The sequence below is a fragment of the Hibiscus syriacus genome, unplaced genomic scaffold (assembly GCF_006381635.1).
Source record: "Hibiscus syriacus cultivar Baekdansim isolate YM2019G1 unplaced genomic scaffold, ASM638163v2 tig00117026_pilon, whole genome shotgun sequence".
NCBI classification, from domain to species: Eukaryota; Viridiplantae; Streptophyta; class Magnoliopsida; order Malvales; family Malvaceae; genus Hibiscus; species Hibiscus syriacus.
In genome coordinates, this window is record NW_024063529.1 from 207139 (window position 1) to 221808 (window position 14670).

A 14670-nucleotide genomic window follows, 5' to 3' on the forward strand; every position below is an offset into this window, starting at 1 on the left:
AATAAAAATTAAATAATAGGTAAGTGACCAAATAGATAAGTTTACTAAAAAGTAATTATCTCAAATTTTATTTAAAATCTTAAAATTTAAACTAGAATTGGAAAATTTTCCCTAAAAGGTAGAATTTACATTTCTTTTTAATATTTTTCATTATTGATAATCATCGTAATTGATTATATAGAGCGTATTGATCACATATACCATACGAAATAACACAAGTGAAAATGTTATAAACTTGTGCAGTCCTACTTGCAGAGTGAAGCCAGCACGCGTCGAGGCGGGTCGAACGGACGTCGAGCATGGAGAACCGCCCAATTATCGATCAACAAAACATCTCCTTTCTTCCAAGGGAAGGCAGCACATTCATCTTCGAGGATTTTCAGGTAGTCGTAGATGATGTCGGCCGGCACGGTTGGCCGACCCCGAAAGTCACTGCTTTCACCGGGTTGTTTCTCGCGTCTTCCCACCCGGTGTAGGCGGCCACCATGCTGTTGAAACAGGTTTTGCGTTGCCTTGATTTGTCATATTAAATGGCTGGAATTGGGCCCATTATTGTTTTGACCCCGTCTCCCGTCCATTCCAGCTTAATCCCTAGCTTTGCAGCCCTGCGATAAGTTTTGCGGTTAATTATTTGTTCGGTGTATATAACTTCTAGTGCAAGAAAAAGATATTGGGTTAATTTCACTATAAGCCCTCATTAACCCTCAGACTTCAAAACTTTTCCAAAGTATCATCATTTCCATATCAATCAAGTATTTAAAGCATGTGGATCAGAGAGTTAAGAAGATATGTACTTAACTGTATATTTGAAACACATGAAATTTGACGATTATTTTTTAAAAATTTATTATTGACACGTGTCTATAATCTCATTTCAAGTTCCAAAACGAAACATAATTATGTTTATAATTACCATAAAAATGAAACATGATGAAAATTGTTTTCAAGAACAAGAGAAATGATGAAAGACCATTTGAGTCGTGATGGCTATAAATAATTCATCTTTTCCTATTTAGGTAGAGAGTTGCAGTCGATGATCTACTATAAAATTATCGTTAGTTAATGTAATCTGATATAGGAGATAGGAAGAGTTTGAGAGATAACACAAGAAAAAGAAGATTTGAAAAAGAAATCCTTTTTATCAAACTCTATTCCTCTTCTCAATATTCTCTCAAACTCTGCAAATTTTTTAAATTAGACGATATTAATTGTCTGTAATTTCATGGTGGATCATTAACCGAAGCTTTACGTTCAAATGAGAAGGAATAAGTCAATTATAATCTCTACGATCCAAAGATGGAGAGGAAACCACTGACCTTTCCTCAGCCACTGCCTTGTCCGATGTCAAGAACGTAGACTTCCAGCCACGACCAATGGGAGATGAAGGATCGTCGTCCTCCCCTAACACCCTCGTGTATATCAATCCATGCTCCTCCAGTCGAGCCACAAATTCGGGGTATTTCTCCATTTTCTCGTACACCATGAGGCTTAGAACTATGGGTGTTTCTCCTCCACTTCCTGGCTCTACTTCACAAAAGAAGAACAATTTTGATGGAAATTCAGGACCTGTTAAATCAAATGAATGAATGAACTTCAATTAATATTGATTAAAAATTAACACCATTCAATCATAAATTCAGAATTTGTGCATTAAGATCGTAATGTCGACAATAATCGTACTTGCCCGAGCTCGGCATCACTTGAAATATAAACTTAATACATCTACTTAGAAAATGATAACCAAAGGTTTAACAATTCCTTTATTTGCCTGATATATTGATCGTATTGTTTACGTCTTTCTGTTCATTTTCGTATTATAACTTAAAAGTTGCTTAATATATTCGTATAACTATTGATTTTTTTTTTGCTATTCAGTTCTAAGGTTTAGCCTTGATTAATCTGGACCAACTCGGGTCACACTCCTGACTTTGGTAGGTATGTCTTCCGGCGGGAATTTTCTGTATACACAAGGACTCGAACCTGAGAGCTTGCTTAAGCGATATCAAACTGCTTACCAGTTGAACCAACCCATTAGTATAATTATCGATATTTGATTAAATATAAAATCAATTTAACTAATATTCGAAAGTGTATACTAGCTATTATCATTCATATTGTGTGTCAAATTTTAAATTATATTACCATATCTTTAATTAATTAATTAATTAATTAATCTTTTAAAATAAATTAATTAAATTATAAAATCATTTCTAGTTTTACTTTTATCTAATGTGAAAGTATTTTGTTGTTGAAAAATACTCTCTCCATCCCATTAGTACTATTATTTGTGTCTTACATTGATTATGTATATGATTTTAGAATATATATTTGACTAAGAAAAATGATAAAATTATCCCTAAAATGTGATTGATAGATTTGTTTCGATAAGTATAAAATAGTGAGATATAAGGGTAAAAAATATATATAATTGTTGTTTGTTCAAATAAAACACTTTGAATGAGACAAACAATTTTTTAATCCAATAAAGTTGACAAGTTTTTCGGTATGATATCTAAGCTTTTTTAGATGATACAATACTTCTGTGCCAAGACAAAGAAAATATGTCAAGTGAAGAGACCAAGTTGAGAAACTGTATAATTCAAGGACTAAAAAGTAATTCTATCCCAATATAAAAGAACAAATAATAAACTCAGGACGGTTTTACGGCGACAGCTTAATATGAAAAAATATTAACGATTTTATTATTATTTTTTAATAAAATTGGTAAAAAATTAATGGAAAATTGATTACCTGAACCATCTCATGATGAAAGGGATCTTTTGATCAGGCGGCGATTCATTCGCGGTAAAAACACAGCCGACGACGTTAGTCCGAGGAGCAGCACCGCCGACGTACGGCAACTCCTCGAAGCCGAAAGCCTCGACGACGTCGTTGAAATCTTTCGCCGTTTCCACGGGGAATCCCTTGAGCAGCAGAGCTTCAGATTTGTGCAACAAGGAGTCGAGAAAAGGCTTTTGATATCTGATTTGATCGGTGAAATCGGAGAGTGAACTAGAAGGGCTAGATTTAGGGTTGGGAGATAGTATGGAGGGGAAATTGAAGGAAACGTAGCGTTTTTGGTGATAGGGGAGATAATATGATTGTGTGATTATAATTCAGTGTTGCCTTCTGTTTTCTTAGGTCCATGGAAGTATGAATTCAGCAGAAATTGCAACTTGCCTTTTGAGATGCTATTCTGATAAGGTGATTCCATGGTATATAACTCTACCTTAAATTATTGCTCCTATTTATTTTTTATTTTGGGTTCGAGGTTGGGAAACGGTTTCTTGTTCCTCATCTTCCCCTCCCTTGTTTTGGGTACAATATAATTATTGGCATGGATGCTGGATACGCTGTGCAAGGGCTTTGAAGAATTGCTATTGCAATTTGCTATTAATATTTGGAACCAAATTGAGAGTACCATGGTCTTCAATGCTAGTGAAACCAACGAAAGAGTAAGCTTTTTCAAGTGTTTATGAACTTTGCATCGGTCCTTTGGGATTATTATGTGGCACTAATATTTTATTTTTAACTTTTTATTTAAGGGAGTTATTGATGCAATGAAACTTGCTGTTGCAAGTTATTCAGAGGAAAAGCAAAGCATAATTGTGCAAAAGAGTTACAACATACTTTTATCAACCTTTTCTTTTCCATCGGAGGAGCTGCTCCAGCAAGAAAGGCTTCAATTTGCTGAAGAAGAAGATAATAGTTCCGGTAGAGATGAATGGGTTCTTTCACTTTTTGCTGCAGTGATTATAGCAGTGCATCCTCAAACCCGCATTACAAATACGAGAGTGATAGTTTCTCTATTCATGACAACCCTTCTCAACGGTAATGTTGTAGCAGCCCAAGCTTTAGGCTCTATGGTTAACAAATTGGATCTAGAATCCATTGGAGGACGAACTTCAAGTGATTGTACCTTGGAGGAAGCAATAGATATACTTCTTCAGTCAAGTTTATGGATTTTCCAAAAGAATAGTTCCTCTAATACCCAAGCCAAAATCATCGGTGTCCATGACACAGGTTTAAATAATTTATGAAATTGTTGGAAGTTGTACCTCCCTTCAAGTCCATGCTATTGTGGGACTTGCATGGATTGGAAAAGGTTTGATTATGCAGGGCCATGAAAAAGTTAAGGACATGACTATGATCTTTTTACAGTGCTTACAGTCAAGTGGAAAAGCTGATATCTCTAATCAAGAAAAGGATGTCTCAGAAAACAATTATGAGCTTGATTTGCATCATTCTGTGATGAAAAGTGTAGCAGATGCATTTCAGATCCTTATGGGTGACTCTGAACGGTGTTTGAATCAGGAATTCCATGCAGTAATACGTCCTCTCTATAAGCAACGATTTTTCTCAACAATAATGCCCCTTTTGCAATCACTAGTTATGAAATTGGAACCACTCTCAAGGTAAAGATGATCTTTATTCATTAATGTTTTTGTATGTTTATTGTCTGTGTGTATATATATGGTATCCATTTTCAATTTGCCCAGGTTAGTACATGCTTGAATGATTTATGCCTACTAAATTATAAATTATGGAGTTGAATCCGATTGTAATTGCCTATCATTCTTTCTCATCATTTTGACGACAGATCTGATCCAGTCTGTGATACAGCTTAAATTTTATTACTTGGCTGCTTTGTCACATCATAACCACATCTGCATCCATTTCAATCTTCTTTAAATGTTTAAATATATCGATTGATTTCTTAACCTGCAATGTGATTTCAGGCTCTTTGTGTTACGGGATTCTGCGCATATTATCATTGATACTCCGTTAGTAGTTGTCTTAAGTGACACCAAGAAGGTTAGTAATAAAATTTGCTATTAGAATATTAAGCGTTTCTCAGATATATTAAACACTTTGAGTAAGTTTATTACGACACTAATCATATTTTATTTATGTAGATAATTCCAATGCTACTGGATGGTTTATCTGCATTAAGCGACGATGTTGTGGATAAAGATGTTATTTATGGTCTCCTGTTGGTCTTGTCCGGAATATTGATGCACAAAAATGGTGAGCCTAACTGTACATTGGTAGATTGTTATTTGTAAATTCACTGCTTTGACACATATTTATCCTTGAAGGATTTCGCTTATGATGAAAAGATAGAAGCAAAAGATGTTTCCCAAACTGAATAATTGTTGGAACAGCTTAATTAATGACCGATGCTCTGTATGATTGCTTTTCTGCTTTCTCGAAATTTGCAGTAAATAAAATAGCAAAATTATCAAAATCATTCTTAGTTAAAAACAAGTAAATAGTGGGAAAAGAAACGAACTTTACATGAAAGTAAATTGTTTAACTAGCTAATTCTTAAAACCTATATATATATATATATATATATATATATATATATTCTTTGCATCAAACATTTTTAAGTATTGTATCTATATGTTACTTTCCCGTGTCCTGTCAAACACCCGAAGTGGCAACATATATAATCTGTATTGTTACTTCCCTAGATGTATTTTGGAGAACGTTTGAAATGCTTGCAAGAAATATATCTTTTGTTCTTAGGTGTTTCATGAAGGCTTGGTAGCCTATAACTGTAAACCCATCAAAAGTATTAGATTACGATTTTACATTTAAAGCAAGCATCTACTCGAGTGTCGTAGTACGTTTTACAAATATTGTGTTTGCATGCAGGCCAAGAAGCTGTTTCAGATAGTGCACATACGGTCGTCAATTGCCTCATCGATCTTATTCAATACCCTCATACGATGGTAATAAAAATTCTTTTCAAAGAAAACACACACATATATATATATATATGTTTATCTATCTTGTGCTCCTTAGTACGCATTGTTATTCTATGGAATAACATTCAGAATGAGAAGGAAATAGGTGGACTATCGATACTTGCAATGCCATTGTATATAATTTCCTATTCATCTACCTTGAAATTGTCTTTTCTAATTCTATTTCCATTTAATGCGTATAATACTGATGTATACTGTTGTTTTTGAAAATGTTTTTTTTTCTTTCTCGGCTTCTTAAGCTTGTTCGTGAGACAGCCCTGCAGTGTCTTGTTGCTGTTTCTAGACTATCCCATTCAAGGATTTATCCGATGAGAACACAGGCACGTCAACCATTATCGAGACTTTTCTGTGCATGTAGATAGATGCTCACTGCTCCCCCCCCCCCCCCTTTTGTATTTGCATTTAAATTTGTGTCTTTGTTGTTTATCAGGTAATACGAGCTGTAATAAAGGCTCTCAATGATCCCAAGAGAGCCGTTCGTCAAGAAGCTGTCCGATGCAGGCTAGCATGGTCAGTGTGCTAGGGTTGTCTTTTCTTCACTCTGCACAACTTTTCACTTTTACTATTTGAAGCTCATCACTATTGTTTTCTTATTTATGAAAAAACAGGGCATCAATTGCATAAAGAAGGCTACATTTCTAATTTCTTCCATGGCAACCGAGGTATAGTAGATGTTGCTACATATTCTTTATGATGATTAGGCATAGTTTTAAAAAACTGTCAACATTTTAACATTTACAGTTCAGTGGTAATTATTTTGAAAGTGTAGGGCTGTATATGAATCAAGCTTAACCTAATAGACTTTTGTTTATGTTCGTTTATTTTCAAGCATGCTATTTTTTTTTGCATGAGATAATTATAAAGCAGTATCTCTTCGAAATCTTAATCATTTATAATGCACACAATCTACAAACGCAGTTGTTCAAACTCGATACGTTTATAGCTTGAAAGACATATGCCTATGGTGAAAATCATGTAGCTTCCACTAATTTGAAATTTAATCTGAAAAAAAAATATGGATTCACACAGCTGTAAATCTTAATAAAGATATGGAATTGTTAGGTTTGAAGGTTTTGCTTTGACTAATTGAGACTGATTCGCGTCATATATTTAATTTTGGTGGGTGTCTTGTAGCAGGGTTTTTTACATATATAAAGATTGGAACTCGAAACATTGCTTAAGTCATATCAAACTATTTACCACTTGATAGGGATTTTGAAATAATATAAATGTCTACTAGTGCTTTAATTATATCAAAAAGTAAATGATGGATTTAATATTTTCAAAAACAATGGGAGTCTCTAAAAATATTAAGGGTAAAGTACATCAAAAGTCATTAAATGTTAAAATATTTTTTTTGTCATCAAACTTTTAAATATTATAAAATGTTTATTAAACTTATTGAATTGTTATAGAATGGTCTCTACGATATTATAAAATCATAATAAATTTGATAAATTTATTAATTATTTTATAATAGTTTGATAAACTTAATAATCATTGTATAATATTTCAAAGTTTATTAATAAAAAATATCATTTTTACATTATTCCAAATTTTAAAGGTGGATAATCTATTGAGCTATCTCAGTGACAAAAGAGTGTTATTATCTTTAGAGGTTACAAGTTCTAACGGTTATATTTATAGAATGTATATACATTATCGACAACTATAAAAATTTTAAACATATATTATATTATAATTTCTCCATACTAATTAAAAAATAAATTAAAGGGGGAGACCAAGACTTTGAGTCACGTGTGATGGCTGCCAATCACGTGATATCAGTTTGCACGTGCTACCATGTTAGTTATTCTTAACAAAGGAATATTGCTCGTGTGGGAGGGTAGGAGAAGCATAAAATGGAAAGTGGTCCCCACTGCCAAAACTCAATTAATGCATGCCACGTGGACTATGGCCCCACCCTCACAGTTTATTTAAAACTTTAGAAAAAGATAATCACATGATCGCTGACACCTCCAACTCTTTTGTCACGTGCTAAGTGGGTCCAACTCACCCTCTTAAAAGATATTAATTACATTAATCAAAAGATATTTCTTTCTGAACTTTCAAAGAAAATAACAAAATGAGATTTTTTTTACTTGATCTTTTTACCCGAATATTATGCATCTAAATGATTGAAAGATGAAATGGTAATTAACTTTAAATAATATAATTGAAGGATTAAGTTTATTAGAGTAGATTAAAATTAAAATCAAATTAAAAGAATATGTATATAATAATAAGTGACTGTTTTATTAATTATCATATTAATTTTTTTATAAAATGTTAACAAAAATAATTTAATTAATATTATTTAAATAGTTAAATGATCTGATTTGATTTAAATTGAAAATATCTTATCTAACTCGACTTTGAATAGAATCTAATTTTAATCTTATTTTCTTAAATGACTTAAATTTGGAAAAGAATATTAATATTGTAGCAATTAGGATAAAATTTATATGTTTTCTCCACAAGGTCAATAACTAATAATTAAAAGGGGTGGGTTTTAAGTAAGGGCAATTAAAAGCTCCCATGGAGGGAATAGATGTGTTTGGCCGACATAACTGTTACCCTTTTATGTTACAGCTGCCTCCATCATGGTTAGCTACACCTTACACCTTGTTGCATCTAATATTATTTATTGTAAAATGTTTTATAAAAAATATTTTTCAGAAAATATAATTTATTTTATGAAAAATATTTTTTGAAAAATGTTTTCAGTAAACAAACGGACCATAATTTTCAAATATAAAAAATGGAGTTGAGTTTCAATTTTATACCGATTAATCTCTCCAATGGACATATTAAGTAATTTTTAAATTTATTAACTAAATTCATTAGTAAATATAAATTTTTGTTCTTAGATCTAAATTTGTGTAGTTGCGTTTATAAGATGTATGCGCATTATCAACAATTAAAAAAATTTAAAACATATATTATCTTACAAATACTCTAAACAATTAAAAAAATATATTAACAGAAAGTTTTTAATATTGTTTTTATATTTACCAGACGTGAAATGTTTATTGGCTTATATTTTGTTAATTAGTTATATTATATGTAATATCTATACGTAGAAAATGAATTATATATATGTAAATTTATAATTTAATTGATATCAAAATACATATTTTTTAAAAATATGTAAAACTAACTAGAACATTAATTAAGTCTCCATTTTGAAATTTTTAAAAAAATTAATCACTTATCTATTAACCGACTAATCCAGATCGGATTTTACATAGGCCTATTATGGGGCAACCCTCCCAATCAAATTTACTTCATACACAGATGCCAAGATTCGAACTCCTGACCATGCTTTAGAAATCTAGTGTCTCATCCCACTTGATCAATTAATTGTTGTTGATATATTAACTAACTTTTAATTATTTTTAGAACACCAACAAAATCTTATTTCAAAGTAGTATGTGTTGAATTTTAAACATGGATAAATTTGTTTATTTACATATCAAATTATTCAAACTTAAGATACTTGGAAAGAACAATATTCTCTTTACTAATAGAAATATAGAATCTTTCATCGGAAAAAAACCTATTAATTTTTTTTCCTTTTACTATTTAACAATGAATGTTCAATCATCATGTTACAGTCACTGATACTCAAATTCATGGTCTCTAGGAACAACAACGATTCTTTTAACCACCAAAGTAAGTTAATTCGTGCTATTAATTTCTTAAATTACTTAGAAATGAAATGGTTTAATTGTTATAATATTTTTTTAAGAAGTTATAAGTACAATCAAAGTTGATACATCTGAAAAAATACAATATAAACCAATCATTATAATATGCTATCCGATTGATAATTGAAATATACTCAAATCTAGATTAAAATTAATTTAGACAAAGATCAGGCATACTAAACCTTAAATTATACTACTAATAAATTTAGAAGAAGAAGAAGAAGAAGAAACACACGTAACAAAAAATTCAAGGACTTACAATTTCCCCACCCATATCATCAACAAACTACAATAAAAACAATATTAAGAAAACCCCAAAACAATATATATATATATATATATATATTATATAATCAAATCTTTTAATCATTAGGTAATAAGTAACTTAGTTCGTGGTAATCTTTCGATTAATATGAGATAATTATAATATAATATCTATTTAAATATAACTTTCAATCATTTGACATTTAAAGCTCATACCCTCAACATTTTTAGTGTTCGAACTTAGTACATCAAGGAATGACAACAATTTCTTTACAATCAATATCACTCGATCGATGATCTTTACTATTATTAAATTAGTGTAATATAATATGCTTTGCATGTAAAGAAAGATGCTCCCATTTCCAAATATTTACATTTACGCCATTCACCTTCACTCCTCAAAACCCCACCCTTTCTCCCTTCATTCTTCACACACACTCTCTCTCTCTCTCTCTCTCACACACACACACACAGAGACTCTCAAAGCCCCAAAGCTTTGTCTCTCTAAAATACCATTTCCAATTTCATTTATATATATATCGTGAATAGGAAGTGGAACATTGTAAAGGCTCAAATGCAGGCAGGAGACTTCTTCGTCGGAGGTTATTACGGCGGTTCATCAACCGGAGATTTCTCACCGGAGGTTATTATGACGGTGGAGCAAAAGCTGGGGAAGAATTTCACCGTCGAAGATCTCCTTGACTTCTCTAACAAAGAAGCCGTTATCGGTGACGGTTTCTTCGACAATGTCGCCGGTAATTCCGCTGACTCTTCCACCGTCACCCGCAATCCCTCCGTATTCGGCAGCGAAAGCCACTTCTCTGAAGCTAATTTCACTCACTCCTCTCAGTTCTCCGGCGAACTCTGCGTCCCGGTAATAATTTAATTTATTTCTCTAATTTTGCATGGTAAAGCTAAAACTATAAATTTACCATTTACGTGAAGTTAACGTTATTTTAATCTTTTAATTTCCGTAAAAATGGAATTCTAAACGGTCAAAATTTGATATCAATCCATATAGTTTTGTAACATTTAAGATTTAGTCTCTATAGTTTACTTAAAATGTGAAAAATTAAATCCTTTTACCTTTTAAAATTTAAAATTTAGCCCAATATTGATACCATTAATCCTCAAAGGTTGCCATCAACGTATTCATAAAATCTTACTAGTTTCTAAACGAATCAATATAAACACAGTAAATAACTTAATAATAAGTAAAATTTGGAGTCTAATGTTAATGATATTAATGGTTGGAGTAGTTTTTTTAAAATAAATAAAATTATTTATTTTGTTAACTTATTATGTAAAATAGTCATCTATATTATATATATGTATGACTTAGTTGTAGAAAATAATTAATAAATTTGTTTTTTTACAGTATGATGATTTGACTGAACTTGAATGGCTCACAAATTTCGTTGATGATTCGTTCTCGACGGACCCCATTTTCGCAAAATTACCCACACCTGAATCCTCCTCTTCTTCAGCGCGATCCGATTCCTTATCTCGAAGCTCCATTGATCCGATTTTCCAACATGGGGCTCCGCTTCCAGGGAAGGCCCGGTCCAAACGTCCGCAGGCCGCACCGTGCGATTGGTCCACTCGAGTCCTTCAGCTCAACCCAAACCCCACGGGTCAAAAGAAAAGAGAGAGTGCAAAAGCTAGTTCGGAGTCATCATGGGGTCGGAAATGTTTACATTGTGCTTCGGATAAGACCCCGCAATGGAGGACCGGGCCGATGGGTCCAAAAACGCTATGTAACGCGTGTGGGGTGAGGTACAAATCGGGCCGGTTGGTACCCGAATACCGACCCGCTGCGAGTCCGACGTTCTTGTCGACGAAGCATTCGAATTCACATAGGAAAGTTTTGGAGATTAGGAGGCAAAAGGAAATGCAAAGAGCACAACATCAACACTTTCTTGGTCAAACTTCGGTGTTCGACATATCCAACGGTGGTGATGATCTTTTGATCCATCATCATGGAGGGCCACGATTTAGTTGGAATTTCAAATAAAATAGATATTAAACTAAATCTTAAAAAAAAGAATAGTAGTTGTTTTTAACACATATAATATTTAATATAAGTGATTAAGACACTATTTAATTACAAATCTGTGTTAAAATGTATGCCATTAATAAATATAATATTAGTATTTAAATTTTAAGCATTGTTATTACTTTTTGTTTCAAAAAATATAATCATAAAAGAGACATTTTCATAATTTTCAAGCCCAGTTGATAGGTTTTAGAATTGGTTTCTTAAATTTCCATGAATAGGCATTGTATGTATATTTGAAATGTTAATTAATGTTTATATAGATACTCAATGAATTTCCGATTTTATTTATGAAGTTAAAAATCATCAAGTCGTTTAAATAATTATTTTACAATTAATATACATTTTAATCATGCTCATAAATAAATCTATTCATAAATAACTTAATCTACATTTGATTTAAGATAATCTACTTCTAGACCAATGGGCACAAAATAGTAAAATTATCAAATGTAATTAATATATATATATATATATATATATATATATTATAAACTAATACGTAATGTTAGCGTGATATTTTAACGACAAATCAAATTATAAGGCGTAATATTTAATACTGTTAATATTTCAATCGATCAATATCATATTAATAATCTTATTACTTGTTAAAATATCAAATCAATTTATTTATTTTTATTTAAAAAACCAAGTTGAGAAATGTTACTACTTATAAATTAACCTAAAAAAGTATGTAATAAATATAGCAAATGGGTGCAATCACAATTTGATGGAGCCAATGGGTTCATTAAAAAAAAGATGTTTTGTCCATACCTAAGATGCATATTTGCACATGGTAGGGGAAATGGATGCTTAATATTCAAGAAAGAGATATAAGAAAAGAGAAACAAAAATAAATTGTGATAAGCACAGCCACATAAATTCCTTTTTATTAAAAAATAGTGAAACAATTGAATAATAATTTAAGTCAAATTGAATCATTTAAGACACGTGTCAATTTTTTAATCAAAATTTGATATAAATAAATAAATTGATAAATATTAAAAGTACAAATAAATTTTTGTAAAATGTGTATTTATATTCATGAAGTTTTCATTTAATTTAATTTTCATAAATAATTAAAATTATTATGAACGGAACATCATTTTATGTTTACATGTTATATACACAAATAATTATATTTATCTAATATAGAAATAGATAAATATGCAATGAAATAATCTAAGCGAAGCAATAAGAAGAACAAAAATAACAAGAGAAACATGAATAAGGGAGAGAAATGTATTATTATCTCAATATGATTTGTTTACAATGTTTTCTCTTAACTCCATATTTATAAGCATAAGGAGTATATCTCAGATAGAACTCTAACTCTAATTGTTAATAAAGTCCTAATAATAAAACATATCAAAACCCTATCTTATAGATACATATAAAAGATAGAGATAAACAACCACATAAATAAATATTCATAGCACTCCCCTTGGATGTCAATGAAGATAATGTGTCTCGTTAAAAACCTTATTAAGATAAAAACCCTATGGGAAAAAAATCTTAATGAAGGAAAAGGGTACACATATCTTTAATACATATAACATGTTGCCTCATTAAAAACCTTACTAGGAAAACCCAGTGGGACAAAACCTTGGTTAAGGGAAAAGGAGTACAACACATATTTACTCCCCCTCATGATATTATCATATAAGATCTTTGAGTATTACAACTTAATCTTGAATACAATCTTCAAATGTTCAAGTAAACAATGCATCAATGAATAGATCTTTTCAGATCATCACTTGAACATATTCGTCAAATATTTACATTACTCTTCTTTTGAAGATCACGAGGGAGGAAACTTAAGAAAAATATGTTTCCTTTGATATATCATCTTTTCAATTGATCTAATTTAAGTACTCGATCTACAAGTCGAGATAAAGCTTGATTTCAAGATTGTTTATCTCAAATATTCTTTTAAACAAGCAAGATACTTTTGAAACTCTTCAGAAATTATATTTTAAAGCTCTTCAAGAGTTTTAATGCAAAATATACAAATATTATAATTTGACCTTGATGTCTTTATAAAGACATATGAGCGAGTAGGCTCTCATCAATTCAAATATATCATACACATTCAGATTGATTAATTCCATCTAAATATTTAAGCAAATATATTTGCACAAATTTCCTAGGAATTTATAAATGCTTCTAGTATTTTAATCCTTCAGGGATAAACATCATTATATATTGATCCACAAACCAATAGACGCACTATAAAATTTTCATAACTGCCATAGTAATAAAGTAATTGCATCCACCACGAATTTAAAGTCTTTATGATTCAAGTTGTATTTATATATCTTTCGACTACTCATTTATACCTTACTTGCATTACACCTTTTGCAGGTGTTTGGACTATTTGTTCATGTTTTGGAAGTTGATTTAACTTCACTTGAATAACGTCTGTTCACGTATCTCAAATTATTTTCACATCTATACTTCTGGATAAATTACAATTCAAGATCCTTATTTCTTTACTTCTATAGAAATATTATTTGTAAAATCGTTGTAAACAACTTTTCTATTTTTTTTTGTTCCATCCTTTTCTCGTAATGACATAACTTATCGAGATCTCTTCAATATTTTAATTTTTAATTTTCACGTACCTGAAACTCTTCTAGAGTTGTATTATTAGTTATGCCTTGGGTTTCTTCAGGAGTACCCGCCTCCGCTATATGACCATCTTATATTACTTTTCATTTACAAGAACTTTAATCGTCGGAACTATTATGCTTCGGGTATGGTTTATATTCTTTTGCTCTAACATGTTATCCTTCTAAGATTTCAATTCAAATTTAGAGCATTTTCAGCTAGTATATGAGACTTGATTACTCTCATTAGATCATTA

The 14670-nt window shown here is 31.0% G+C and overlaps 1 protein-coding gene and 2 pseudogenes across 1 annotated transcript; 2 read left to right on the forward strand and 1 right to left on the reverse strand.

Moving 5' to 3' along the window:
- Positions 1 to 235: 235 nt before the first annotated feature.
- On the reverse strand, positions 236 to 3116 carry LOC120196025 (annotated as a pseudogene).
- LOC120196080 lies at positions 3079 to 6416 on the forward strand (annotated as a pseudogene).
- Positions 6417 to 10217: 3801 nt separating this feature from the next.
- On the forward strand, positions 10218 to 11762 carry LOC120196026 (GATA transcription factor 4-like). Its single transcript, XM_039197931.1, has 2 exons — positions 10218 to 10622; positions 11127 to 11762. Exons 1-2 carry the CDS (start codon positions 10323 to 10325, stop codon positions 11760 to 11762), a joined length of 936 nt encoding a protein of 311 aa, XP_039053862.1. The 5' UTR covers positions 10218 to 10322.
- Positions 11763 to 14670: the final 2908 nt, after the last annotated feature.